General features: G+C 47.5%; 11 protein-coding genes across 11 annotated transcripts; 5 read left to right on the top strand and 6 right to left on the bottom strand.

Moving 5' to 3' along the window:
• Positions 1-3252: 3252 nt before the first annotated feature.
• Positions 3253-6875, top strand: N7509_007897 (uncharacterized protein; the record flags this gene model as incomplete). Its single annotated transcript, XM_056632534.1, has 4 exons — positions 3253-3394; positions 3444-4993; positions 5058-5619; positions 5713-6875. 4 exons carry the CDS (start codon positions 3253-3255, stop codon positions 6873-6875), a joined length of 3417 nt encoding a protein of 1138 aa, XP_056488085.1.
• A 1223-nt stretch (positions 6876-8098) lies between these two features.
• Positions 8099-8872, bottom strand: N7509_007896 (putative histone h1.3.; the record flags this gene model as incomplete). The annotated part of the gene is made up of 2 exons (XM_056632533.1): positions 8099-8434; positions 8756-8872. 2 exons carry the CDS (start codon positions 8870-8872, stop codon positions 8099-8101), a joined length of 453 nt encoding a protein of 150 aa, XP_056488084.1.
• Positions 8873-10690: 1818 nt separating this feature from the next.
• On the bottom strand, positions 10691-12312 carry N7509_007895 (snoRNA-binding rRNA-processing protein ENP1; the record flags this gene model as incomplete). The annotated part of the gene is made up of 3 exons (XM_056632532.1): positions 10691-11549; positions 11613-11866; positions 11929-12312. 3 exons carry the CDS (start codon positions 12310-12312, stop codon positions 10691-10693), a joined length of 1497 nt encoding a protein of 498 aa, XP_056488083.1.
• A 400-nt stretch (positions 12313-12712) lies between these two features.
• N7509_007894 (SPRY domain-containing protein) lies at positions 12713-14586 on the top strand (the record flags this gene model as incomplete). Its single annotated transcript, XM_056632531.1, has 2 exons — positions 12713-13693; positions 13780-14586. 2 exons carry the CDS (start codon positions 12713-12715, stop codon positions 14584-14586), a joined length of 1788 nt encoding a protein of 595 aa, XP_056488082.1.
• Positions 14587-14900: 314 nt separating this feature from the next.
• On the bottom strand, positions 14901-16668 carry N7509_007893 (glutamyl-tRNA(Gln) amidotransferase subunit HER2; the record flags this gene model as incomplete). Its single annotated transcript, XM_056632530.1, has 4 exons — positions 14901-15812; positions 15893-16052; positions 16114-16438; positions 16533-16668. 4 exons carry the CDS (start codon positions 16666-16668, stop codon positions 14901-14903), a joined length of 1533 nt encoding a protein of 510 aa, XP_056488081.1.
• Positions 16669-17229: 561 nt separating this feature from the next.
• N7509_007892 (uncharacterized protein) lies at positions 17230-17511 on the bottom strand (the record flags this gene model as incomplete). Its single annotated transcript, XM_056632529.1, has 1 exon — positions 17230-17511. The coding sequence occupies one exon, from the start codon at positions 17509-17511 to the stop codon at positions 17230-17232; it is 282 nt and encodes a 93-aa protein (XP_056488080.1).
• Positions 17512-18684: 1173 nt separating this feature from the next.
• On the bottom strand, positions 18685-19302 carry N7509_007891 (uncharacterized protein; the record flags this gene model as incomplete). Its single annotated transcript, XM_056632528.1, has 1 exon — positions 18685-19302. The coding sequence occupies one exon, from the start codon at positions 19300-19302 to the stop codon at positions 18685-18687; it is 618 nt and encodes a 205-aa protein (XP_056488079.1).
• A 1028-nt stretch (positions 19303-20330) lies between these two features.
• Positions 20331-21590, top strand: N7509_007890 (NAD(P)/FAD-dependent oxidoreductase; the record flags this gene model as incomplete). Its single annotated transcript, XM_056632527.1, has 1 exon — positions 20331-21590. The coding sequence occupies one exon, from the start codon at positions 20331-20333 to the stop codon at positions 21588-21590; it is 1260 nt and encodes a 419-aa protein (XP_056488078.1).
• A 202-nt stretch (positions 21591-21792) lies between these two features.
• N7509_007889 (uncharacterized protein) lies at positions 21793-23534 on the bottom strand (the record flags this gene model as incomplete). Its single annotated transcript, XM_056632526.1, has 4 exons — positions 21793-22428; positions 22509-22921; positions 22980-23402; positions 23459-23534. 4 exons carry the CDS (start codon positions 23532-23534, stop codon positions 21793-21795), a joined length of 1548 nt encoding a protein of 515 aa, XP_056488077.1.
• Positions 23535-24291: 757 nt separating this feature from the next.
• Positions 24292-25384, top strand: N7509_007888 (uncharacterized protein; the record flags this gene model as incomplete). Its single annotated transcript, XM_056632525.1, has 2 exons — positions 24292-24327; positions 24581-25384. 2 exons carry the CDS (start codon positions 24292-24294, stop codon positions 25382-25384), a joined length of 840 nt encoding a protein of 279 aa, XP_056488076.1.
• Positions 25385-26123: 739 nt separating this feature from the next.
• N7509_007887 (uncharacterized protein) lies at positions 26124-27245 on the top strand (the record flags this gene model as incomplete). Its single annotated transcript, XM_056632524.1, has 3 exons — positions 26124-26222; positions 26299-26873; positions 26942-27245. 3 exons carry the CDS (start codon positions 26124-26126, stop codon positions 27243-27245), a joined length of 978 nt encoding a protein of 325 aa, XP_056488075.1.

The following is a 27245-nucleotide window of genomic DNA, read 5'->3' as shown; positions in this document are numbered from 1 at the left end:
AGGACGAGGGCGATCAAATCAAGTCAAATCAGATCAGATAGAGTCAGGCCACGTCTACACGGTCGACCCCATATGAGTCAGCGGGGGAAAAGGACAGATTGTTCATAAGTTGGTTGGGGGATGAAAGCGGACGTGGGAGTGTTTAAGTAGAGGCCACTTGTCAAGAGGGAGGAAGTCACGGGATCCCCGTGACTGGCCCCTGTTTCTCCCTCTGTCGACTGCCAACGCCCTGCCAACTCTCTGTCGACCCCCTCTGTGTACCCCCTTTGACCCCTGGAACATCCCCCATTCGCCAAGTGGGCCCCCGTTTCAGCTACTCCGTACTGGACTCGCACTTCGCTCAGCCTCGCTATGAATAGCACTTGGCCCCAGGCCCCCCCTCCCCAGGCCCCCAAGCAGATCACTCTATGATCAGCACTAACGGCCGTATTCTCGCACTCTACTGCAAGGCCTCCTAAAATTCACTTCATGGATTACGGAGTACAGAGAGTCTACTCTGCCCTCACCCCGAGGCTGGAAGTTGACTCGCTTTGTTCTCCAGAATGTGGTTCGGTCTCGCAATGGCGTACTCGTACCCCCCCCGCCTAGACCAAGTGGGCCCCTACCTACGTTGCGCATCTCTCGGAAGAATGTCTCCCGTCGCCACACGCCCCTCCTGCACATTAAGGAGTCGAGTCTGGAATCTGGAATGTCTGACTTGTATCCCATTGGCCCTGATTACACTCGCCCCAGACACTTCCACTGAGCTGCGTTGTTCAGTCCAGGCCCCCAATGTTCCTAATGCCCCCAATGCCCCCAAACAAGGCTGTCGATGTCGATCCATCATCACTCAGCTGGCCCTCCTTCACTCACCCCACTGGATTCTGCAGTGTACTCGTCTATAGCACAGTATTGTACATATGCAACGACTCGTAGACTCGATTAATCAACCCCTGCCCGCTCTCCGGGCACACCACACCATTCTGTCGCCATTGGACGTGGCCGGGCTCCACAGGGGCCGCGCACCGGAGTCCGTGTCCCTATTACGTTCCTTGACTGGTCGCACGGATAGATTCTCCAGACTTCCGTGGATCATTTTAGAATGGTTTAGAATACTGTACTCCGTACTCCTCTTCACCCTGAAGGTCCCCCCTCCTCCTGCAGGCACGGAGTCACGGAGTCTACGGAGTACGGAGTATCTAATTAGAGTAAGTCTCATTAGTGTCGTTGTTAGCGGCTTCTAGAAACAGGGGGTCGACTCTAGTCTCGAACGGAGGACGGAGTACTGTGAGAAAACTACCGAGGACTCCGTCGCAGTGCGTACTCACGAACCGATATTGCGTTTCACCATTTCGCCCATGTTTGATCGTCACGTAGTATCCTCCCCTGAAGATCCGTACTTTTGTCCTGACCTTCTTTGGTAAACGATAGTTACTCCGTACTGTACCTGGCATGCGAAAGTGGGTACCGGAGAAATTATTTCGAGAAAGACTTTCGATTCGTGATTGTCTGCTTCATTGACGAGTACGAGTCTGCACTGCAGTGTCAACTTGAAGTCAATATTATGTATTCTGTGCTTGGTGCCTGCAGTAGCTTGCTACATAGTAATGACTAGTCTGATGAAGTGCCGCAGGCGCGGAAATTATGGGGCAGAGGAGATTACTTAGAACTGAATAGACAGACCTCGAGGTAATATATTCCGTACGTCATATCCACAAATGTAGCTGGATAACATGATTCTAATTAAACGACATCGCAAAGGGGGCGGGGCGAAGGCGGTGGTGGTTGTCCTGGGCATGGACTGTGTACCGAGCCTGAGTGAGGAGTACGGAGTACCTCCCTACTAGTCAATTGCAATCAAATCTTGAATGGAATGAGGATTCTGCACGGAGTACGAGTAAAGATACTCCGTTTAAAAGCAAATATCTAGTAAATGAGCACTACTACGAATTATTGGATACTATCAACTCAGTCGTCGTAAAATCAATTTAGTAGTACTAGTAGTTGTAGTTAGTATGACACAATAATAGGGTGTTCTGGCATCGAATATAGTTAAATATGGCGAGATTCAGGTATCGTGCGATTGTGCCCGCGGCCGTATCTGCCATGTTAATAACTTTTGCCATACTCCGAATCCGATTCTTTGTCCGCACCAATTGGCCCAAGTTTATTTGCATTGTGGCTCGGTGTCACGGTGTTTTGTATCAAGTTGTCCTGATTGAAAAATATATTTCTGATCTCTTTGACTGGAATATATATATCACTAATACCAGGAATACAATAATAATGGTCAATTTGAACCTTCGATATTGAATACTATTCCGCGATGATGGCCAAAATGTGAATCGGCTGTACTCGGATTCTTTTATTCTTGGCATTTGTAATAGCTGTGTCTTTGTCGAGCAGACGAGAAAGGGGTTCTCGAAGCATGTCAATACAAACAATGTAGGCCGCTGTGGGGGGGAAGGACACGGAGGTGGAAGTGGCCGCAGAGCGCAGCATGAGCTGGCAGTAGCCGATTACAATTACTGAGGGTGTTTTGTTACCGTCATTTGAGATTTATTTCATTTTTGTTATGACAATACGCCGTATGCGGCTTGCCTTTTGTTACTATGGGCGTGGTGTTAGATGGAGGGAACGCCTACATCGCTATTCCGTTCGAAAGAGGCTGGATGAGGCTAATAGAATTTAAGGTTGTAAATATTCAATTTAACATTCTTTCTTTTGATAAAGTTGACAAAAATAGTATAGTAATATTATGAAGAGGGGATGAAGAGAGAATGTGCTTTAAAATGCCTTGTTTGTCAGGCTTGGAACGCTTTTCTCACCAACGAAGCAAAAATGTACTTTTGTCAACACATTCATTCAAAGCAATACTATCCAAAATGTGGAACAACCAAAGATGGTGACAGATATATTGAAGAGCGAAGAATCTGAGCAATGAAGCCATAGCCCAAAGTGCTATGTCAAACGAAATACTATTCAAATTACAGTTTATCAGGTTAATAGTCACCTAGGAGGCGCTAGATGCGCTCTGTCTATGGCGACTATTACCCCGCTTTCCCTCGTATCTCTACCTGAATCTGTGAGCCTCATCTGCGGCCGATTGGGCACGAACACCTTGAGACATCCGTTCCTTGGATCGGGCGACGGTTAATATCGCGACCTCATTTTTCCGGGGCAGAATTCATTCGAGATTGACCCCAGGTGACTGGCTATCCCACTGCCGGTGAAGAGCATGAGCAGACGGCTGAAATCAACAGTCTTCCAAGGATGAACCATCATGGCGAAGCCAGTACAATAGAGAGTCGTGCAGCGGCCCAAGAAAATATCGCATCTTTTGGTGCCAGAAACGCCGGGCTTCAGGTTACACAAAATCATGGCAATATCACTGCAAATTTCAATTATCAATCCGGTAAGTCTAGCCAAGCTATAGCCTCGACTAAGCGCTAAATTACCTTCAGAAGAAAGTGAGATTCAACTGAATCGAGAATGCCTGCAAGCCTTGTGCGAGACAAATCCTCAGCGCGACAAAGATCGGATCGAGAGACACAAGGGCGGCTTACTAGAGGACGCATACATCTGGGTTCTTGAAAATGCAGAGTTCAAAAGATGGCGATTTGAGGAAAAGGATCAACTCCTTTGGATCAAGGGCGACCCTGGGAAGGGCAAAACCATGCTTCTATGTGGTATCTTAAACGAATTGATGAAGTCTACTGTCGCTTCTGAGACCACGATCATCTATTTCTTTTGCCAGGCAACCGACGCGAAATTGAACAATGCTACTGGCGTTCTTCGCGGATTAATATTTATGCTAATTGATCAGCACCCAACTCTCATCTCACATGTGCGACGCGAGTACGACAAAGACAAGAGAATTTTTGAAGATCGTCGAAATTCTTGGGAGACGCTCTCGCAAATGCTAGTTAAGATCCTCGAAGACCCAACGTTGCAGAAGGTATATGTGATCATTGACGCCCTGGATGAATGCACCACAGACTTGAACCTTCTTCTCGAATTCATCGTGCAAATTCAATCTTCGAATATGCATGGAAAATGGCTTGTCACAAGCCGCAATGAGATATCAATTGAAGAGATTCTGGAGACCCATGAAATCGAATCCAAAAAAAAGAAGCTTTCGCTTGAGCTCAACGAAGATTCAGTGTCCAAGGCTGTTGAATTATTTATCAATTTTAGGGTTCGGATCTTATCGAAAAGAAAGAGATACTCTCCAGGTACTCGGGATGCTGTTATTCAACATTTGCTATCGAATGCGCATGGAACCTTTCTGTGGGTGGCCTTGGTCTGTGACGAACTTCTTAGTCCCCGGCTTTCGAATTTACAAGTTCCGAAAAAATTGAAACAATTCCCTGCCGGTCTTGATAAACTCTATCAACGAATGCTGGACCAGATAGACAATGATCCTGACTCTGAGATCTGCAAGTATATACTTGGTATCACTACAACAGTATATCGACCTATCACGTTGGAAGAGCTAAGCTCCTATATCGACTTTTCCGAAGATGATGATATCTCATATCTAGCGCAGCTAATCGGTCTCTGTGGCTCTTTCCTTACGCTTCGAGGGTCTATAATTTCCTTGGTACATCAATCTGCAAAAGACTTTATCCATCAGAAGGCTGTTGACAAAGTTTTCCCTTGCGGACCTGAACAAGTGCATTATGACATTTTCTCGAAATCATTGGACGCTATAACTAAGACGTTGCGACGTGACATTTACGATCTCATTCATCCTGGGTACGAGATAGGCAAAGTTGAACAGCCAGATCCGGATCCATTGGCGGCAGTACGATACCCCTGTATTTACTGGGTCGACCATCTCCGGGCCTGCTCTCCCCAAGTTCGCGCAGAGTTTCCCGATGATTTTGCTGAAGGCGGCACAGTCGATATATTTTTCTGTAAGAGCTACCTTCACTGGCTCGAAGCTATTTCTCTACTGGGAAGTGTATCAAAAGGGGTAGCAGCAATTCTCACGCTTGAGGATTTAGTTGAGGTATGTCTATACACCCATTATTATAGGTTCAAACCGGCTAAGATGTAATAATTCCAATATTCAGTCAGAGACAGACAATGCGGAACTGGTCGATAGAGTGAAAGATGCCTCTCGATTTCTTCTATATCATCAAGTTGCCATTAGGTGCTGGCCACTTCAAGTGTATGCATCTGCACTGATCTTCAGTCCAGTCAATAGCAGAACGAGGATCCAATATGAAGATCAACAGCCCTTGTGGATTACTCTACAGCCAGATATGGAGTATCAATGGAGTCCATGTCTGCAAACGTTGGAAGAACACAGCCTTTCAGTCAATTCGGTTGCTTTCTCTCACGATTCCAAGTTCATTGCTTCAGCATCCGATGATTGCACCGTCAAAATCTGGGATACCAGCAGTGGAGAATGCCTTACTACCCTTGAAAACAGCGATCCGGTACTTTCCATGGCTTTATCGCGCGATTCCAAGCTCCTCGTCTCTATGTCAAGGTCGTTGGATGCTGTATATTCCAGTGAATATAGATCTACTATCAAGCTGTGGAATACAGATAACAGCCATTGCATCATGACGATCGAAGACGATGAGATATTGACTTCTGTCGTCTTATACGAACCCGATTACATTGTCTGTGGGTCACACATTGGAACTATTAAAATTTGGGATACTAAAAGCAGAAAGTGCTTCAAGGTTCTAGAAGGACATGATAGCTTAATGTCAGCAGTAACAATATCCCAGAAGCTGAGTCTTATCGCATTAGCCTCAGCTGAAAAGACTATAAAAATTCGGGATCTTCGCACTGGGAAATGCGTTCAAACTCTGGAAGAGCATAGGGGATCCGTCTACTCGGTTTCCTTCTCACCTGATTCTCTGCTTCTCGCCTCGGGGTCGGATGACAATATAATCAAGCTTTGGAAAACCGACAATTGGAATTGCATCCAGACTCTTGGTGACGATGTAACAGGCATGCGGCGCAGTCAGAATGTGATGTCATTGGTGTTCTCTGACGATTCTAGAGTGCTTGCCGCCTGCACAGAAGGCCATGATGTCTATCTATGGAATACTAGCAATCGGCTGCTTCTTCAGATCTTCAAAGGTCATGGAGGCTCTATTTCTTCGATCGCCTTTTCTCATGATTCAAAACTCCTCGCCTCGGCCTCAGCAGATACTACAATTCGGATATGGGACGCCACCAGCAGAGAGCGTCCACGCGATTTCAATAGCCATAATGCTGCAGCCAGGCCTTACTTTTCCCATGATTTCACGCTACTTGCCACAAAGGCTACTGCTAAACCACATGATGTCAAGATCTGGGACGTCCATAGCGGAAGATGTCTTCAAACTCTCAATGACTGGCCCGACGACCCAGACAACTCCTTAATATTTTCAAACGATCTGAAATATCTGGCGTCATTCTTAGGTGGTCAACAGGTTCAAGTTTGGGATATCAGCAGTGGGGAAAGTTTACCATTATACAACGAGCTCTACTATGGATACTCGAGATTTCCACTTGAACCATTTGTTCCAAATTGTGAACTATCTGTCGACCCTCTTGCTTCTTCAAGTCATGCTCAATTTCAAGTATCTACCTATGACTTTGGGCCTCATTATTCTGAAGGCCTAGGCTTGACTCAATATGGGCCATGTATCATGTGGAACAATGAGTGCTTGCTCTGGCTGCCACCGGAGTATCGACCGGCCGGACTCATCTTATCAGAAGGCATGGTTATCGCGGGGTCAATATTATGCATCTCATGTGCTTCGGGACGAGTACTTTTCTTCAATTTCGACTCCAGTGCGATATCACAGCTCATTGCGACTTCCAAGGCCAAAGAATTGGAACGTCGTACCAGTCAAAGTGATGCCGAACTGGGAGCAGAAAACTGAGAAGTATGATCGCTGACCTGAGTCCAAAGATGAAAATTGCAATGTTAAATCCAGTGATATTCTAAGGAGTTGCTTGCCATGTGATCATGATATAGTAGATTTTATAGACTTGCCAAGCAACGGTGGGATGGAAATACGAAGACCAGACATTACCGCCACGGATAGCCTGCCCCAAGATCTACAGCCCAGTACAAGCCACACAATGGCCTGCAACTATTTTGTGAGGATGTTCATAGAGCTAAAGAATGATGGGACCGTTTTTATTTACCTAGAAAGGATCTATGTGAACCACGCTATGTAGGACACTGTACATCTAGAGTTCTAAGTCCAGTATGTCCGTTCCGAATGTCACTTACGCCTCAAACCGCTACAACAATGACAAGAAAGAGAACGGATCAATACAGAAAAGAAATTTTATCTCGAATGCCCCCTTCACTTTGACCGCTAAAAAGATAAAGGAATGAATAAAGTGTGGACAATAAAAACTTAAAGAAAAGCAACCGTGAATGGGAATTTTTTGAAAAGAAAATGTCGAAAAACCACAACGATGACAACAACCATCAACAAAGATGGAGTGGAAATTTACGTTTCGAACTCCAGTACGTACCCTGAAGTTGAAAATCTTGAACGTCTGGCAAACTCCCCTCCGTCTTGGCCATTTTAGACGAAAATGGAAAAGTAAATCGTGAAAAGTCTCCCATGAACAAGAAATAAGGATAGAAGAAAGCTAAAACACGAAGAAATGAGAGAAAAACAAGAATGGTCCTTTTTTCGAAAGAGAAATTCCATCGCTTGCAGCCCGCCATTCCGGGCCTTCAAGAAAAGGTCTTGAAAACCTCTCTCGATCCCACATGCACATCCTCTTCATGAGAACCTAGCAAAAACAGGGGTTGTCGAAGCCAGTGGCTGAAATTCTGCATAATCGATTTTGGAAGGATTTCTGTCGTAAGCGTCCACCTTTTCAAACTACCACTCCGTCTTGGCTATCTTGGATAGAAATAGAAAACAAAGCATGAAGAGCCCCGCAAGAACGAGAAACAAACATGGGTGAAAAGTAAACCATCAAAAATAAAGGGGAACATGAAAGAAAGAGTCAAAAGGAACAATTGAAAAAAGATACCGAGAAGAAACCCCCCTGCACATAAACCTCCGACCCGGGCCTTCAAAAAAAAAAGTCCATGCAAACCCATCTCGACCCCCGATGCCGGTGTTCAAACGAAAAGCTAAATGTCAAAGGAAATAGCTTCCTCGATATCTTCCTCTTCACTGAGTGAGTGCTTCCGTTTCAGACCCGTGGACATGGGAGACATCAAATATTCAGACAGAAGGTCAGTATCCTCCTCCTTGACCACTGTATCTGCCGCAGACTGCGCGCCTTGGAGGTGAGCGGCACCCGAATTCTCAACCGCTTGAGGGTTGGCGGTACTGGAGTCGTCCTGGGTATCGGTGACATTTTCTTCTGGAAATAGTGTGGCGAGTTTGCGCTTCGCCTTCCCGAAAAGGACCTTGGCCGATGCCTTGGTGTATCCGCCTCGTTTGGCGAGGAGGTCGAAATCAACCTGGGGCGAATGTTAGTGGGGTGTTTCTTTGCGGTATTCTGGGGATAGACAGGGGGATTCTGGGCTGTGAGAGAAAGGTAGGACAGACTGAAATGCAGTTTGAAGATTGTGCTGCATGGTTGATGTGTTCGGGATGCTTGGTTTGGGGGCATGGGGATGAAAAGGGATGGGAATTTTGAATGCAGAATGAGTGGTCTTTTGGGTTGGGAGAGAGAGGCGAGATAGATCAAGATGATTCTCGAGTATGGTGTTCGACGCTAATCGCGTTTTCGATGCTTGATTTGGGGGATCGGGATGGGGTGGATGGAGGTGAGGACATACCTTGCCAGGAGTACTACATGCGAGACCGAAGATCAAAATCTTTATCTCTGCATCGGAGATGTCGAGTCCCAGGCCCGGGGCCGGTGTGCCTTTCGATCGCTTGTTGGGAGAGCTCATTGTGACTTGAAAGTCGTTGAGAAGAGTGTGAGAGAAGTGAGGTGAATGGAGATGAGAAGGAAGAAGGAAGAAGGAAGAGACGAAGGGAGCCGAAATCAAAACAACAACAAACACCCCGTCACATCGAACGGAGGCAGTCACTGATTCCGGCGGCAGGAGTGACTGGGGTGAATGTGGACGTGGATATGCGTGGGGATATACGTGGGGGTGTGGGGATATAAGGTTGGGTGCCTGGTTTGATGACCGTCATTCTCTTGTTCACCTGCTGAAAGTGAGTATACACTGACTTTGAGTATATAATGTAGCTGAATTCAAGAAAATATGCACTGTAGAAAGATGCTAGACAATTTATTTAAGGTTAGCTAGCGCCGGATTCGCCCGGCGCTTACAGTTTGGTAGGAGCCGCAGTACCTACGCCAACAGAACAGCAACAGAACAAGAATAGGAGAACATCAAATTGTTGATTAAAGTTGTTAAATGCTTGGGCTACCGTACTGGTATATACTGTAGAATTAATCATGAATTCATCAAGTGTTGATCTCGTGAGAAATCTGGGTAGAATTAAGGTGTAGACTAACGAGTACATAGACAACGGTTAGCCGCACAACCCTGGGAAATCCCTCCACACTTTCTCCCCAAAACAATCGCAATCACAAAACGGAATTTCCAAGAGCACCCAAAATTTGCAGCATTATATCTCCCAAGAAGCTTCTGACGCCTGAATACTCATTGAACATTTGACCAGCGATTTGTCTCCCGCAAACTACACAAACCAGGGTCCCAGTGCGAGAACCTCCACTTTCCAATACAATCGCTCCCAACTACCTACAGGCACACGAGGACTTAAATACCGAGCGACTGAACATACTATCTCCATTTGAATTCACGGAATTGACTCTCATCGTCGTGGTCGAGGACCTGACTGTCAAAACAAGCTTTTGAGATCTGCGGTGTCACGGGGTGACCACGTGCTTTTTCGCCTATGCAGTACATCAACAGCCCGCCGAGAGGCTCTCTTACCCTGCATATACTGCGAATCAACCCTTATATCCGTTTGCCCTCAATGTGAAATTGAAACCTTTGTCGTTTCTCGGGGCCGCTCTCGATCGTCTCCGGTGTCGCGGGATTGGTCGTCGATTTAGGATATTCCAACGCAATACACGGTCACGCCGAATGGAGCGGAGGAAGAAAGACGGACTCGAGGCTAACATCCTCAATTGACACGAGGAAACTATTTGGCTCTTGGGAATAGATACTCCGAATTGTGGCTGAATCGAAGCCGTGAGTAAAAAGCTCCAACTGAATGCGGGGTGGATCTCACGATGCAGATATCTAAAGGGCACGGAGACTGATATGTTTGTCCATGTGCACTCATCGCGACGGCATCCGCACGGCTTACTTTTTTTCTAACCTCGCAGGATTATTTTCAGAGCGAATTTCTGCCATGCTTGTCCCGTAGTTGTCAATCATCCAAACAAAAAGCGGATCGGCGCCATATCTCGCAGATGGCAGGGTCCTCTCGAGTATATTCACATCTTATCTTATTTAGAGCAAAAATTCTAGAAGACACCCGAATTTACGGAACTATGAATAAATGTCCAATACTTTTAGTCCATAGAGGCTGTGGTATCTATCGACTCCACTAGTTCCGACACCAGGGGAATTATATGCACAAAGAGAAAAAAAGTAAAAAAGTAAAACAAGAACGCCATTCCATCAATACGTGCTCATGACCAGGTCGTAGGTGGTATATGCAGGGGGGAAATTTTCATAGAAAGAAACCGTAGCATCAGCGTCAGCTTAGCGTCAACAGCGTCTCTACATAGTCACATCCATCGTATCATCACCAGCGTCGATAGCATTCTGCGCCTCCGGGTCGGGCATCACAACACCACGACCACGACCAGCGAGCAATTCCCGACGAACCTCAGGACCAATATCCTTGTGTCCGCGGACCAGAAGAAGATCCAGCAGAGCCTCACGCTGATCCTCGGTGATATCGTTGCGGTAACGCTGGGCAAATACGAGCAGAGACTGGTGCCACAGAACGGGGAGCTTATAAGCCTTGGCGCTGCCAGGACCATCACCCATGTTGGTGTCGTTGTCGGTGCGGAAACGCATAAAGTGGAAGACCAGCGCGTCGATGACCTTGTATGGAAGAGCGTACTTCTTCTCCAGGAAGACTCGGATGAAAGTGTTCACGGCACCGGTGGCTTCCAGCGAGCGCATGGATTGTTCCGCGGCCAGGTCGCACATGCGGAGAAGAGCTGCGGCGGAGTGAAGGACGGGGATGGAGACGCGAGCAATCACGGAGGAAACGATGTGGGCTTCGCGGAGGGAGCAGGTGCCGCTCTGAACGAGGGGGAAGAGCAGACCCTTGAAGAAACAGGCGGGCTTGTAGAGAGCTTTGCGCAGGGCGTTGTAGGTGTGGACGTTCAGTTTCTTGGTCTCGTGGATCTCTTCGCGAACTCGTTCCAGGAGGACGGTGGAAATGAACTCTTGCGCAACGTGGGGCTTGGAAGAGATGAAGATGCGGGTTCCGGCGTAGATGGCGTTACCGGTCCAGTTCTCGGGGTGGGTGATGTCGAGAAGGGTGGGCCAGTTTGGCACGGAGGGGAGAATCTTGAAGGGCTTGGGGAGGGGTCCGGACTTGTAACGAGAGAGAATCATACCGACCCTAGTGGGGTGTTAGCTTGGTTCTTCAAAATAAAGAAAGAAATAGCGTCGCTTTATAACATACTTCTCATAAACTTCCACAGCCTTAGCCGGGATCTGAACAGCATCCTCAGCCAGTCCACCACCCTGGATCTTTGGACCGCCAGTCTCAATGCCGGCCTGTCTGGCTTCGTGCTCAGCAATCTTCTCCAAAATCAAGTCGGCAAGGTTGGTAGTCTGGCCAGCAGCATTGGGGTCTCGGGGGTGGAAGATCGGATCTTCTTCATGGTCGCCTGGCATGAACTTATTGAACAAGTCGAGATCATTGGGATCAACCTCCTACAAACAAGCATTAGCGTCTGCCGCATATCCAAACCATTCGCATAAACGATTTCCCTTACAGCGTTCTCGACATCCTCATCAAGCCACTCATCATTCTCATAATTGGCGTTCTCATCATCAGAAAGAGCCTCCATCTCCTGCTCATCCAATCGGGCATCAAAGTCAAAGGCAGGGTTCGGCATGGTCTGTCCCGCACCCATCGCGCGCTTCGTTTCGGCCTCATCCTCGTCCGCCAATTCCTGACCAATCTGCAAGATCTTGCGGGACATCTTAGCATCGATAAAGCGTTGTCCATTTTCGCCCTCTCCCTCCTCCTCGCCCTGCGATCGACTCTTGCCCTTCTTGTTAGACTGGGCCCGGAGTTGCCCCGCGGACGTAATATCTTCCGCCAAAGGGTTGTGGCGGCGGGCCGCGGCGGCGCGCGAGCTGGTGGCCTTGGGCATATTGCAGAATTCCGTCGACTTGGGGAATCTGGGTGAAATCAAAGAAAGCGTCGAGCCTGTATGGCGGTTTACAATGCAATGCTTGATTGCTTGTGGGTAAATTTCTCGGTCACGTGGGTCTAATCAGTATTTTTTTCTTTTTTGCTATCGCGACCGCCTTCCAAGTTTGGCCTCACCGCCTGTCGGTCACTTTTCTGTCGGCAGATTTGTCACCGCCCGCCGCGTTGTTCTTCCTTCGCGTTGAACGGAAAGAAAGCTGACATTCAATCCAATCCAGTCGGTCCTGCTGGTCTCGTCAAGTCTGATATTCCATAATTTACGCCAAAGTTTGACTTTTATCGGCCAAGGATAGCTTCAGCAGGGAAGTTCCTTACCAACTCTGCCCGCGGTGTTCTCCACCATGGCCTCCGCTCAAGCTCCGGGCTCATCTGCGCCTTCATCCAATATCAACTCCCCCATTATACCTCCCAGTAATGGCCCTCTGCTTAACGGCGCACTCTCAGATCTGAATTCGCGCTCCTCTCCAGCTCCAGGAAGCAATGCATCAGTACAAGGGGATGCCCGCGCAAAGCGGAACAAGCGTGACAGTCGCAAGAAACGCGAAGCAAAAGGCCTCGATCCTGAAAGCGCACCACCACCACCCAAGAAACGTGCAGCTGCAGCTAGTCTTGCACTCCCCAGCTCAAATCTATCCATACTCCGTCCTCTCCTACTCGCCGAACCACGCTCCTCAGATCGATATCCTCCACAACCTCGCCAACTGAGCTACGTCACCAAAAAGTCCTCCGGCGTTCTCGGCCAGAGCTGGGACTTCTATGAAGTCGTCGATAAGCTCACAAATAAGAACGGCTTCCGCTATTCCTACGCCATTGCCGACCCAGGCTTTCCCCATATTAAATATCGCCAAACGGACGTCCGCCCCTACCATGCCCGATTCAGTTTCGAGGACTCCCCAGCCGCCATATCCTTCTCGCAAGATGCGACGGCGGTAACGACCAATGATGCGTGGCATACAGCGCGTGCAAATGTGTGCGCCAGAGAGGGAACATACTACTACGAGGCGCGGGTGATAAGTGGCGTTGTCAATGATTCACAGGCTTCCCCTCGACCCGGTGGTCCTGCTTCTTCATCTCGTGGTCATGTCCGGCTAGGATTTGCCCGGCGCGAAGCCGATCTCGACGTCAATGTCGGAGTTGATTGCTACGGATACGGAATCCGAGATGTCAACGGTGAAGTGGTTAATCGGATGCGCTGCGAGTTTTTCTTCCCGAAGGGCGAAGCTATTAACGAAGGCGATGTCATCGGCATGCTCATTACACTACCGCCTCTAGCTACACACAAGAAGATTGTCGAGGGAACCTATGATCCAACCGTGGATGGAGTTGGAGATGGCACTGATACCGACCATCCACCCCGGGCCCAGTCGCCTCCAATTTAATTCGAGACCGCATTCCTTTCCATTATAAGTCTGATTTCTGCTGGCAGCAGTCGAACGTCTTTTCGACCAAACATCTCCGCGACTACGCATTCAACTTGAAAGAAACACCTACCTTCGGCCACCCCTCTCCACTGAACAGTGAAGATGCCTCTCTGCGCACACTTCCCGGCTCCAGCATAACGATCTTCAAAAATGGAGTCAAGATGGGATCTCCATTCAAAGATCTCTACGCCTTCCTCCCACCAGCTAGTCGTCTAGCAAACGGCACGAATAACCTCGGCATCGGCGAGCGTGAAAATGCAGACGACGGCATGATCGGCTACTATCCCGCTGTCAGCTGCTACGGCGGCGGCGCAGTTGAATGTCGATTCGAAGGGCCGTGGTGGGTAGGACCACCCGAGAAGACCGAGACCGGCGAATTCATCCGTCCCTTCGGCGAGCGATTCAATGACCAAATTGTCGAAGATGTTGTTGCTGATATCGTGGATGAGCTTGAGGCAATGTTTACATGGGGCGGTGTGGATGGCGATGTCATTGGCAATAACAATACGCCGGATGGAACTGCTTCTGGCGCTGTCGGTGGCTCGGAGATTTTACAAGGTGGTGTTGGGGCTGCGCTTGATTCGGCAATTCTTGCACCGGAGTCTGGCTCGGCGCCTGGTGCTGCGGCGGCTTTTGATTCTGCGGCCAATAGTAACCAGGCTACACCTGCTGCGATTGCTGATGTCTCTGCGACTCCGGTGGGAGATGGGATGAGTAATGGGGTAGATGGGACACCGAGTATTAGTGTGGAGATGCCTGTTGCTAAACAGGATGAAGATGTTGAGATGACGTGAGGGACTCCGATGAGATACTGACTATTGTGTCCTGGGTTATGTTAGGCGAGGCGTTTGGGGTTTATAGTCACATATTCCAAGATATGATACCATTGAATTGAATTATTAGGTTAAGATAGTATCATGGCCATGGCCTCGCATCCAGATCTGAGGGGAAATATATTAGTAACAGTAGTATGCAGGTACTAGTAAACTTTGGATCAAAATATCCATTTGAATAGAAATTGTACAGTAGATGGTATCGTAATAGTAATACAAATATGTAAAGCATAGCCAGCCCACCGTCGACTTATATCGTCCACGGCGTTCTGCAATTATTGCTCCCCAAGTCGATTGCCTGCAAGCAACTCCCCAACACTCATAACCAACTCATCATCTCCATACTGACCAACAACTTGAATACCAGCCAGTTCTTCAGCATCAGCGCCAGAATCCTGGCTAGACTCGGCCACAGTCACAGGCACAGAAATAGCCGGGAGACCCGCCAAACTAGCCGGCACGGTAAACACATCATTGACATACGCATCCAAAGGCGAAGACTTTTCAGAATCACCCGTTAGATCTGACAAACGTGGCGGAGACGAAGGTGCAGTAGGACAGACAATCACGTCAACCTCAGCACCAGCGCTAGCACCAGCACCAACCGAGTCAGAGTGAGCAGCTTGCGCATCGAATAGAGGATGTTGAGCCGAGAACACATCATTAAAGTCCCGCTGAACAAGTCTCCGCACACGCTGCGCCTGAATAAAATAATTATCCATAGAATCCGCACTTAAACTAAACGTGCCAAGAAGAATGCGGCGCTGGACCTCCGACCCGAATCCAGTTCCACGCGTATTAGAGTAAAGAACTCCATCGGCCTGGCCATTACCATCTGGACCGTCGGCGCGGGTGCCGTAGCGAACGCCGTCATATTTGGCCAGGTTTGAAGAAGCTTCCGCCGGTGCGAGGACGTAGTATGCAGATAAGGCGTGTTTGGTTGTTGGCAATGAGACCGGGTGGATGGTGTGACCTTGCTTTTGCAGATGTGCGAGAGATAAGAGCCAGGCGGTTCGGACTGAAGGGGTGAGTTCGGAGATGTTATATTCGAGTGGGACGCCGATTCGGAGGGGTTTGGATGTTAGGCGCGTGGAGAGGGGGGGAGGTTTGTAACTGGGCGAGAATTCGTGATCGTGAGGATTTGGAGAGACTGGTTGGGTCGCGGGGATCGTGGTGGTTGAGAATGGCTTGGAAAGGTGTTAGTTAGCTGGTCTGGTTCTGCAGAGCAGAGACAGCGCAGTCTTGTCTTACAGAAGATATCTCGAACGTTGGAAGTATTTGTTCCCAAAATCCCAACTGTGTCGAGTGAATTGGCATATGCCACAACACCCCATCGCGAGATCAGTCCGTATGATGGCTTGAAGCCCACCGTCCCCGTGTATGCAGCGGGCAATCTGACAGAGCCACCAGTATCTGTTCCAATTGCACTGCGCGAGACAGATCATATCAGCAGCAATCCCGACAATTCCAAGGTATATCACAACTCACGCATAACATTGCTCTGCAGCAACAGCCACTGCACTCCCACCAGAGCTCCCACCGGCCGATATCTCATGTCCCGCGGAGTCTCGCCGGAGATTCTTCACAGGTCCAAATCGCGAATGTACCGAGTGCGATCCCATTCCAAATTCATCTAGATTCGTCTTTCCAGCAATCACAGCTCCAGCTCCTTCCAATTGCTCCACTACTGTCGCATTGAACGGGCTGGTGAATTTATCGAGAATGCCCGAGGCGCATGTCGTTGGTAGTTGGCGCGTGCAGATATTGTCTTTGATCGAGATCAGGCGGCCATCGATTGCGGATTTGGGAGTTCCTATCGTCAAATAAATCCTTGGTTAGCCTATGGTAACACTTGGTGGAGATGCTTTGGATCATTCGGTGCGGTGCGGTGCGGTGCGGTACGGTACCTTTCTCGCTGCGCTGGTCAGCTTCCTTCACGCGGTCTAGCCACTGCCCGGAGCGTGACAGTGGGGTTATAAAGGCATTTAGATTGTGGGCATGTTGGTTAGCGAGACATCTCTCTGCTTCGCGTAGCAGGGACATTTAGGCTGAAGGTGTGAGGAGAAGAAGAGAAGAGGAAATGCGGCGTTGCGGGCGGAAGTGAAGATCTTCGGTGGTCCGTGCGGAGTGATTGTATACATCGCAGTGACCTTGGAGTAAATATTAATATTTATTATCAAAATAATATTGAGGCTACAGAACTTGTTTGATGAGAAAATAGAGATATTCTTGGAATTTACAAGGGCAGTTTAAAGGGGAAATTCCATATTGCTGCTCACAAGCGTTGCTCAATCTCAGCTATGGATACTGTATGACCACCTGCTGACTCGCATGTCTACAATGTATTTCATACTGGTATGTCACTTATTGGACATCAGTGAGTTTAATTCATGGTAGTCATTGACGTATATCCTATCATAAGAAACATTGACAGAATAGAGCCCACACTCATTCCACATTCCATAGATACGAAGAGCAAAATCATAATTGAACTTTAACGGCAAGGAACGAATGAGACACAGAGAACCAAGACAGAAACATGGGCAATCCCTGAGCTCCCTTCAATATATCCATTTGGTATCCCCCGAGCATTCTACCAACCATTCAGCAGTTAACCTTGAACGCTCCCATGTCACGACTCAGCTCGTGGTTCTTCCAATCTCTATCAGCAATGCCGATCTGGTTGTCGCATTTGCTGTCACTGAAGATGCGGATGGTACAGCCACGGGAGCTCCAGTCATAGGTGGTACCCTTCTTGTTTGGGGCTTTGGTGCATGCCTTGCTCTTAGTGCCATCCCACTGGCCGTTCTTAGTGGTGAAGATCCATGCATTGGTCATGGGGAGAATGGTGACGAGGGCGAGGAGAGCGCTGGCGGAGATCTTCATTTTGAATGGTATAGTAGAGAGCTTGGAAGATGATTTAGGTCAAGGTGGATTTTCTTTGGAAGGCTTTTGAATCAAGATGGATAGATGAATGAATAATTTGATCTCGGAGGAAAAGTCGAAGGTATTTATAATTTTGAGGTATTTATAATGTTGCCCAGATTGAATCTGACAAGACAATTTGAAAAGAAAGTTGGTAAAAAACTTGCTTCGAACCCACATTCAATTCCAACTTGGGAAAAACACTTCTTGGAAATTCACGCACTCGTATTTTCTGTTCTCTTGTTGCTCGCAGTTTGAAACCAGAAAAGGTTATCCTTCAATAGAGTCCCCAGGAGCAAACACAAGACCCTGCATCGTCGAGAACACAAAGTGGAGTATCAATACGCGCTGATTGGGCGCTCACCTCAAGTTATTGGGCGATGAAAAGGCAGCCAATTTGTTTGCACATTTTCTTCGAGATCGAAAAACGGGATGCGGAATGAGGCTAATGCGCTACCCTGTCTTAGAGCCAGGAATGTTGCCAGACTAGGAGTCATTGCCCGAAGTTCTCCGCGGATGTATCAAGGTCTAGGTACTTGGCAGTCTAAATAATGAGACCGACTCTAAATCAGCCTTGCAGATGCAGGTTTGACCTGCGGCCTTGACCCGATGGGGCTGGACCAAAATCGACAGTGGAGCGTCACAGAGACCTATCCCCGCAATAATATGCATGTGATATGGGGCGTTCGTCGGGTTAATTAGCCTCCGCGGCTGATTCACGTCCTGCAGCTCGTATTGCGGGGAGGAGCCACAATATTTCTGCAGGGTTTCACTACAGGAGTCCGACAGCCCCTTGAGGGGCTTTTGGCATCACCAGACGTCTTACATAATTTAGATTCGTCGGCTCTATAGGCTATACCGAGTGGATATTTTAAGCGGTTTAACATAGAGGTTGTCTCTACTGTTCTCTAAACCTACAGACTGCTTGATTTCTTAATAATTGAGAGAATACTAGTTAGTAGGAAGCGCAATTTATTTTAGTACGCATGAAAAATACCGTAAACACGTTCAAGGTAAAACTTATAATATATATGTAAAACAAAATACATGATACAAAGCTCAGAATAAGGAAGCTAAAGTGTCCTCTTGTAATCGTGCAATCAGAGCGCTCTATGTGCAGGCACCCCATCCTTTTTAAACGCCCAGGCACTGAAGGCATGCGCATCCACTGATAAGATCAATATGGATACGATTCCAGAATACTAGAAGCTTAGCGATATCACCATTGGGGTCATTCTCTTCCGTCAGAGTCATGGCGGGGCCTCGACATCTACCCCAAGTTACATAACCCCACTCTGTTTCCTCGAGCCTCCTTGCAGTTTCGACGGCATAAGTATCACTATAATCATAACCCTGGAGAGTCAGTCGTCCGATTTGCCACCCGACAATATTGAATACCTGGGAAATATAATAAAAGGAACCGACAGGGAAATCGCGTGTGTTAGCATCAAGCCCCCTTTCCTTGAGCCAATCAGCCTCGAGCCACTTATCAACCTGATGCCACACAAACTCCAATGAATCCATAATCTTCTGGACCTTTTGATGAAAGCAATTGCCGGTTTCATCGCCACGTAGATCGTCCCATTCTCTCAAAATCGATATCAGTTGCCTAATATCGTAGATGATTGAATCTGCCTCTTTTTGGTTTAGCCGACCAGCCCAGCCTGAGATTTGGTCAACAATTCGTTTACGTTCAGTGATGAATGCTTCGCACGCAGCCCGGTTGGGCTGGGTAGGAGCCGGAGGACGCATGATGGATATATGGAGCTGGGTGAGCTAAATGTGATAAGGCCGGTGCTGAAGTAACTGAAGTAACTGGCCCAGATAGGCGCGAACAGATAATAACGTGATGTGATGATAATATGATAGTGAGAGAAGGTCAGGCCTGGGGTTTTTATAGCTGGAAACTCCATAGTACCAGATTAAACTATATCTTTGTTTTAACCGGACAATAAACTCGAGGACTACCGAAATACACTGAAACAATATCAAGGTTAACATTGTCTTTGTGTTGAACACTAGTCTCTTTGACATCAAAAATATGATAAAGGAGAATCAAAGCCACTTTTCTCTCTGAAAGGACGTCTTGTCATATCATCCTTTGAAAGAATTCTCGAAGATGCCGTCATTCTACTCTCGAGGGGCGGAAGTTGAGTAGATTCAACGATAGGCAAAATTGAGTTCAGGATAACGTACTTCGAAGACAGCTGCTCACGAGCCAAACTTCTTTTCAATTAATGTGCATGAGTCTATCTCTATGATTGAGTAGCATGGAGTTTTTAAGCATTGAAGGATCCCTCCCATGCTTGAAATTATAGAGATGCGTCGAGATCCTCGGTGGATGGGGCGGCAAACTAATGACACCACCATAGTAGTCAGCCATTGTTGAACAGATTTGTGCCACAATAATGTAAATTGAAGATAATACTAAGTTTATTTGTTGTTCACTACTACGAGATCCTAGTACTTTCTTCCAGTTCCCTATTTTAATCCCCATAACATATCTGTCTGCTTTCATTACTTATTGGTCTGAAACAGCAACCTGCAATATTCCTTTGTCATTATGCACCAAGGTCGCTGAATATTATCCGACCTGCTATGATGCCAAGTAAACAAGTGAGTCATTTCTCCTTCGTATTGCGGCTAAGCACGGATATACGAGCTTAATGTATCCGATATCGGCATACCATTCATACAGCATTTGGCATATCTTAAATTGACTCCTCGAAACGCCATCGTGCCTGCTTCCCAAGATACTACTACCCACGCGAAAATCAACAATGTTGCAAGCCGTGGGAATTTCCGACCTAAATGACAACCCCTCCTCCGACCGCATATTTATCATCGGAGGCGGTATAGTCGGCGCTTCCCTCGCTTACTTCCTCTCTAAAGAAGACAATGACCGCAAAATTGTCCTCATCGATAAATATCTCGATAAATTGTTAGGATCAACAGGCTATGCACCTGGCTTTGTAGGTCAGTACAATGAGTCGCATGTTCTCACCAGTCTTGCGAAAGATACGGTATCCGAATACATCAAAATCCCTGACGGATTTAATGTTGTCGGCGGACTCGAACTTTCGTCAACTCCAGACGGTGTCGAGAACCTGCATCGCCGAAAAGAAGCCGCGCAGTCTTCCGGCCTCCCCGCTGAAATAATCTCACCGGAAGTCGCTGCTTCCTTGGCTCCGGACTTTATCGATGCCAAGAGTGTGAAAGCCGGACTGCTCTTCTCAACGGATGGAGCGGCCAATGCTATTCGGATTGCTTCTTATTATATTCGTGAGGCCCAAGCTAGGGGCGTTCAATTTCTCGAAGCTGAAGTGACTGGTTTCGCAACTGAAAGTAATCAAATGACGACCATCAATTGCTCGAATGGGGACATCACATTGAATGGTAGCATTGTCATTCTCGCCACGGGTATCTGGACTTCTCCTTTAACAAACGATATTGTTAAATTCCCAGTGCCTATAATCCCCGTTGCACATCCATATACCTTTACCCCTCTCCGACCTCCTCGATCTGGAACACCGTATCCATTTATCCGCTGGCTAGACCACCATGTCTACGCCAGAGATCATGGTGACCGCGATGGCTTGGGAAGCTATGATCACCCGCCAATGCAGGCGAGCCCAACAAAGTCAGCAATGGGGCCATGGCCCGCAAGCTTTGAGAACGTTCTGTTGGAAGCTACCTCGCATTTGAAAAATCGCCATCAATTTTTGGTGAAAGGACCTAGCGAGGATCCGGACGAGAAGCGCCCTTTCAATGGGATATTTGCAGTGACGCCAGATAACCTTCCTCTCGCAGGAAGAGTTCCAGGTTTATCCAACTTGTGGCTATGTGCTGCAATTTGGGTTACCACTGCCGCTGGAACAGCAAAATTGATATCCAGGCAGATCCTCGGGGGAGCTGAACAAGAGGATGAGGCTTTGTTGAAGGCTTTAGATCCTGCCCGCTTCCAGAATATTGAGGACGAAATTCTTGTGAAGCAAGCGCTGGCCAAGTACAACGATATCTACAATAGAGATTCGAAGTGAGTCTGGGGATAAGAAAGGGGTTGCCATGGTAGTATTAGTAGGGACTACCAAAGGTGGCTAGCAGCCTATGGGGTATTTTGATTTGGGATGTAACTGTCATAGATTGAGATCAACATAAGCAGTAATGTATAATATTTCAATAGTCATCTTAGTATGAATTATTCATATATTCATTTTCACTCTCATTTTCTTTTGCGCCCTATCAGACCTTCTCCACGACTGTTGTTCCAGGCTTTTCAGCATCTCCACAAGGTAATTCCGTCAAATCAACCTTAGCCTTCCAACCCATCCACCACCGTCCAGCGAATAGCTCCTCCATTCTTTCCATCGGAATTCCCTTGGTTTCCGGTGCCATCAACCCCAGCAATATGAGCCCAATCGCACAAACTATCGACCAGAATATGTATGCACCGTATATATCCAGCGAAACAAACATATTGGGCGTTACCCGCACCACAGCAAACTGAAAGAACCAGTGTAAAGCCATATTGCTCGCATAGCAAACGCTGCGAATGCGTGTCGGGTAGATTTCTGTGCCGTATAGGTACTGAACTGTGCATAGACCGATCGACCAGCCGACGGCGTAGATGAAGACCGAGGCAATGGCTGCATCGGATGCAGGTTTATTCCCTCCGTCTTGGAACACGGACATGTAGATGGACATGTAGATGTGGGTTATGCACTGTAGGCCAATTCCAGTTAACATGCAGCGTCGTCGGCCAATTTTATCAACGAGTCCCCATGTGAAGACCATGGTAAAGACTAGTTTGACGATGCCATAAGCGCCCGAGGTTATGAGCGAGGTATTGCCTCCAGCTACTCCTGCGTAGGTAAAGATCTAGATCGTAAAAAAGGAGTTTTATATGTCAGGAAATCAGGTCGTATCATTTTTCAATGAAATGGGATTGGTTTACACACCTCAGGGATGTAGTAAGTGATGCCGTTGCCCCCGCTCCACTGGGCAACTGTTTGCATGAGTGCACCTAGTATAAACCGTTTTCGATAACTTTCAGATGTTGCGATCTCTTTGAAGATTGTCAAAGTTGAAACGTCGCCGACATTTTGGTCCGTCATCTGTATCTGCTCTTTGATGTCTCGGTACTCATGCGACACAGCCAAGGCATCGTCCGGGGATGAACGTCTAAGAAGTGTGAGGGCTGCTAGTGCCTCTTCATCTCTTTCTTTTGATGCGAGCCATCGAGGAGTGTCTGATAAGAAAAACGAGCTGAGGAACGCGACACCGACGGGGATAAGAGGGATTCCCTGTACGAGACGGTACTGGGCCGCACTGAGCGCCATCGTAGAGTTGACACCATAGTTGACGAAGAAGCCTGCAAAACTCGTTAGTTGTAATTTGGGAAGATATTGAGAGGAGGAAATAGGAACAACCAATTGTAAGGAACGAAAGCAAAACTACCATGTACATGCTGACAACAGTTCCTCTGGACTTCGCTAGTGCAATTTCAGAGAGATATAGCGGTGCGACGACAGTCAGGCCACCCGCACCGAGACCTCCCCAGATCCGTGCAAAAAGCATCAGACCTATGATGCCAGAGGAAAAAATTTGCATCAATGTCCCACTAGCCCAGAGTAATATGAATAGTTGCCATGATCGCAGGCGACCAAGTCTGTCTGTAATTACCAAGGCCAGCAACGAACCAAATCCTGCTCCCAGCACACCAAATGAGGATATATTTGCTTTGCGATCGGCGAGACCACTGGGATCGTCTTCCCAGTGCTCGGCAATGAGATTGAAGTCTTTCTTGAACGAAGCCAAATCGATGGAGGCACTGAATCCGCCTTCATCGTAGCCTGCGAAAGTTTTAACATCTGATTATAATATGGAAGACATTGGCTTGTTGGCTTGCCTTTCGGTATTCCTCCGGCGGCTATGATGATAATTGTGAGCACGTAGTAAGCGTTAAGCTTCTTCAAGTTGAACATGGTTCTGATTTGAGCGCGGTATTCAAGAAGTGGTCTGATGCTACGCCATTTCCCAAAGTGAGTCCGAAGGAAAGACACTTATAGTTATTCTTGCGTTGGAACAATACACCTCATACCCCAGAATTACCCCGCTACCCCGTAGAGCAGTGAAATGGACGTGGCAAAAATTGTTCAGTCTCTACTCGGAAGTTGGCCGAGGTATAGATGACAATCCTATATTTCTGTCGACCGTGGAGAAGTAAGATGAAGGGGATGAAATTCGACCAGTGTCTGCTCGGAAGTTGACCGAAATATAGAAAACAATTCAATATTCTTCTTCCCGTGGAGACGTAAGCTGGAGGGTATGTATGGAATTTGATGAGTATCTGCTCGGAAGTTCACCGACACTGCAAAGCATTGAATTGTTTTCTATATCTCGGTCAACTTCCGAATGGCGGGCTAATTAGGCAGACCTTCATCTTCAGAAATTCTTAGGGTATCAAGCGTTGCCGACGACGTACATTTGCTGAGAAATTGACATTTGGGGTCTTACTCGTACTTGTTCTGATTTTTTTGTGGAACCCTAGATCGGATATGAAGCTACTAGTACCGAATTCAAAATGCATAATGTTTTGACTTGTAAAAGATCCTGGTAAGATATCTCAGGGGAATTTCCCATAGACGAGTGTCCAGTTCACTTTTTCCTTTCCCTCTTAATACACCTCCTACGCTTTTCGCACTCTCATCTGCTCCGAATAACACTCTCGCATCAAGCGCAATGATTGCTCTACAGATGCACCAATTCGTCAGAACTGTTAATCAAGACATTTCTCGGCTTGTTCAGTCGCTGTTACACTTTTTATCTTTAAAACATGATAGACCACAAATCAGCACAGGTCATGCTAAAGCGGGATTTCCCTTCAATCGGATTCCCCTGGGTCTTGGGACAGCCATATGCATGTAGTAAGTGGTCATATATGAAGGGCCATCCCCGAAGCTAATAAATGGAATTTGAATGAACTAAACCCTTGGAAAGCCAATGCAAACTGATTCCTGTCAAATTTTAGACCGATCCAGTCAAGTACACCCTCGCCGAGGGCGCACAATACATACCCAAAACTCACCTTCTCTCTGAAGCCCTGAAGTTCGAGAAGTCACTCGGCCTCCGCAATGTCGTCCTCGTACAGCCTTCAATCTACGGAACTGACAACACATGCATGCTAGACGCACTTCGCGCACTGGGACCAAATCACGGGCGTGCGGTGGTGACCTTTGACCCGGAAACAATTGACCCAGAAACCCTGCAACATTGGCACCAGCTCGGGGTTAGGGGAGTCCGTGTCAATACGCAATCCATCGGAAAACGCATGAAGGAGGAGGAGATGGTGACTATATTACACAAATATGCGGATATAATAAGGCCGTACAATTGGGTTTTACAGCTGTACGTGCCGCTTGATGCTGTCATTATCTTGGAGAAGATCGTGCCGAAGTTGGGAGTTACTATCTGTTTGGATCATTTTGGATCACCGGCTCTCAACGGCCATTCGCATTTTGAAGACCCGTACAGTCTTCCTGGGTTTCAATCGCTGGTCAATCTACTACTGCAAGGCACCACATATGTCAAGCTTTCCGCACCTTACAGGATATGTCGGGATGAGGCGTGGGAAGATTTAGAACCATTGGCGAAAGAATTGGTAAGAGTCGCCGGCATGAGTCGGGCAGTGTTCGCTAGCGATTGGCCGCATACTCGGTTTGAGGGGTTGGATATCAAACCATACATTGAGGCATTGATAGAATGGTGCGGGAACGATGATGCTCTGATCGAGAGAGTTTTCAAAGGAAATGCCGAAACTTTATGGGGAGTATGACCCTGAAGTCGGATATCATAGAGTTACAGAATAGACTAATTTGATTTACAGAATCACTAGTGCCACCTAGAGCAGGATGAAAACGTGCGTAGTATATTTTTGACGAAGCCTGCACTGGAATTTCTACGCCTTCCGAGTTCTACTGTGAATTGCACGTCACGTAAAAAAGGCCATTGCGCGTAATCCCGTTTTTCCACAAGTTTTCTATTGTATAGCAATTTTAAATACACTGCATCCAACGGTTTCTCTCTTTTCTTGTATTAAATCCCTCTGCGTATTCAAATAGTTCGAAATTTGGGTAACTAGGCATATTGAGGTAGATGGCGTTTTGAATCATGGAGAGTCAGACTTAAACTCTGCAGAATTTTAGGAACTATCCAGTCGTAGCTCCGGATTTCTTCTCGGTCAACTTCCGAGTTGTGAATTCTGTCCTAATAATTCGGGCACTGTCCGTCTGGGTGTAACGAACTGATGTTGTTATCATCTGTGGATGCCTTACGCCCGTGGCATCCACCTAGGCACCCACGCCTACAAATATATCTAGCCTTCCATCTCAGCTTTCTCCTGGTCAATTTCCTGAAGCTATACTTTTGTCGGATTGCTACTACTTCATTGCATCGTATGCTACGTCGTACTTTGATCTGTGAGTATATGAGCATTCTCACAAGCAGAAGAAAGCTCATATTCTTTGAATACTGCAATTCTTTCATTTAACTGATTTCAATGCAGAAGAGCAACAATGGAAAGAAGACAGAAGTTAAATCAAAGTAGCCCACCGGCTATCAGTACAAAGCTTCTGGCAGGTGGCATTGCGGGGGCCTCAGAGACGATTATAACTGTAAGCGACCTATTTCGGGAGAGCTGGATTCACGCTCCTACCAGACCATTAACTCAGTTGACCTTATAAATTATAGTACCCCTTTGAGCTCCTCAAAACCAAACGCCAGCTTCCTGAAAGTGGTATCTCCACACGCCCATCCTCCTTCTCCCTTCTTCGTTCAACTATCAGCACACAGGGTTTACCTGGACTATACGCCGGTTGTACCGCTCTAGCAAGCAGCAACGCCCTGAAATCTTCTATCCGGTTTTTCGCATTTTCCAGTAGTAAAGAGTGGCTCAATACGTTCGGGGCCTTCAACGCAACTACAACAACGCTGTTATCTGGTATCACGGCTGGGGTTGCGGAGTCGGTTCTTGTTGTCACGCCAGCGGAAGCACTGAAGACAAGAATGATCGAGGCGGGAAAAGCGAGGACAGAAACTGGGAACTCGGGAATAACCAGGACGATACGACAAATTCTGAAAAATGAGGGTGCTGGTGTCTTCTGGAGAGGCACGGCACCGGTGGTGGGTAAACAGGCTATGAATTCTGCCGTGCGCTTTACGACCTTTGAGATACTGGAGGACGAAGTTGCGAGGCGATGGCCTGAATTTTCCGGGAGAGTCAGCACAACATTAGCGATAGGGGCTCTCAGCGGAATCACTACGGTGTACGTACTTAATGCACCGCTTCTCTGCACCTCTGGGAAGCCGAACTTCCTCCGCTGACAAGAGACAGATATGCCTCTATGCCATTCGACACTATCAAAACGCGCCTCCAAAGCGCTAGATCTGAGTACAATGGTATGATTGACTGCGCGGCAAAGATTGCGGAGAGGGAGGGGATTTGTGCCTTTTGGAGAGGTACAACACCACGTCTAATGCGTTTAATGGTAAGTGACTTCGTACCAAGTACCATTCTTTCGACTGACCTGAGTTCTGTCATAGCTTTCAAGTGGTATAACATTCACGATGTACGCGCAGGTTGTTCAATTTTTGAGCTCCGATTCACGGAATATCATGCGCCTGTGAAAGGTAGATAA

This window comes from Penicillium cosmopolitanum (genome assembly GCF_028827165.1).
Source record: "Penicillium cosmopolitanum strain IBT 29677 chromosome Unknown utg000008l:1.0-4398992.0:1.0-4402845.0, whole genome shotgun sequence".
Taxonomy (NCBI): Eukaryota; Fungi; Ascomycota; class Eurotiomycetes; order Eurotiales; family Aspergillaceae; genus Penicillium; species Penicillium cosmopolitanum.
The sequence above is the reverse complement of the archived record's forward strand: the minus strand, read 5'-3'. Positions and strand labels throughout refer to the sequence as shown.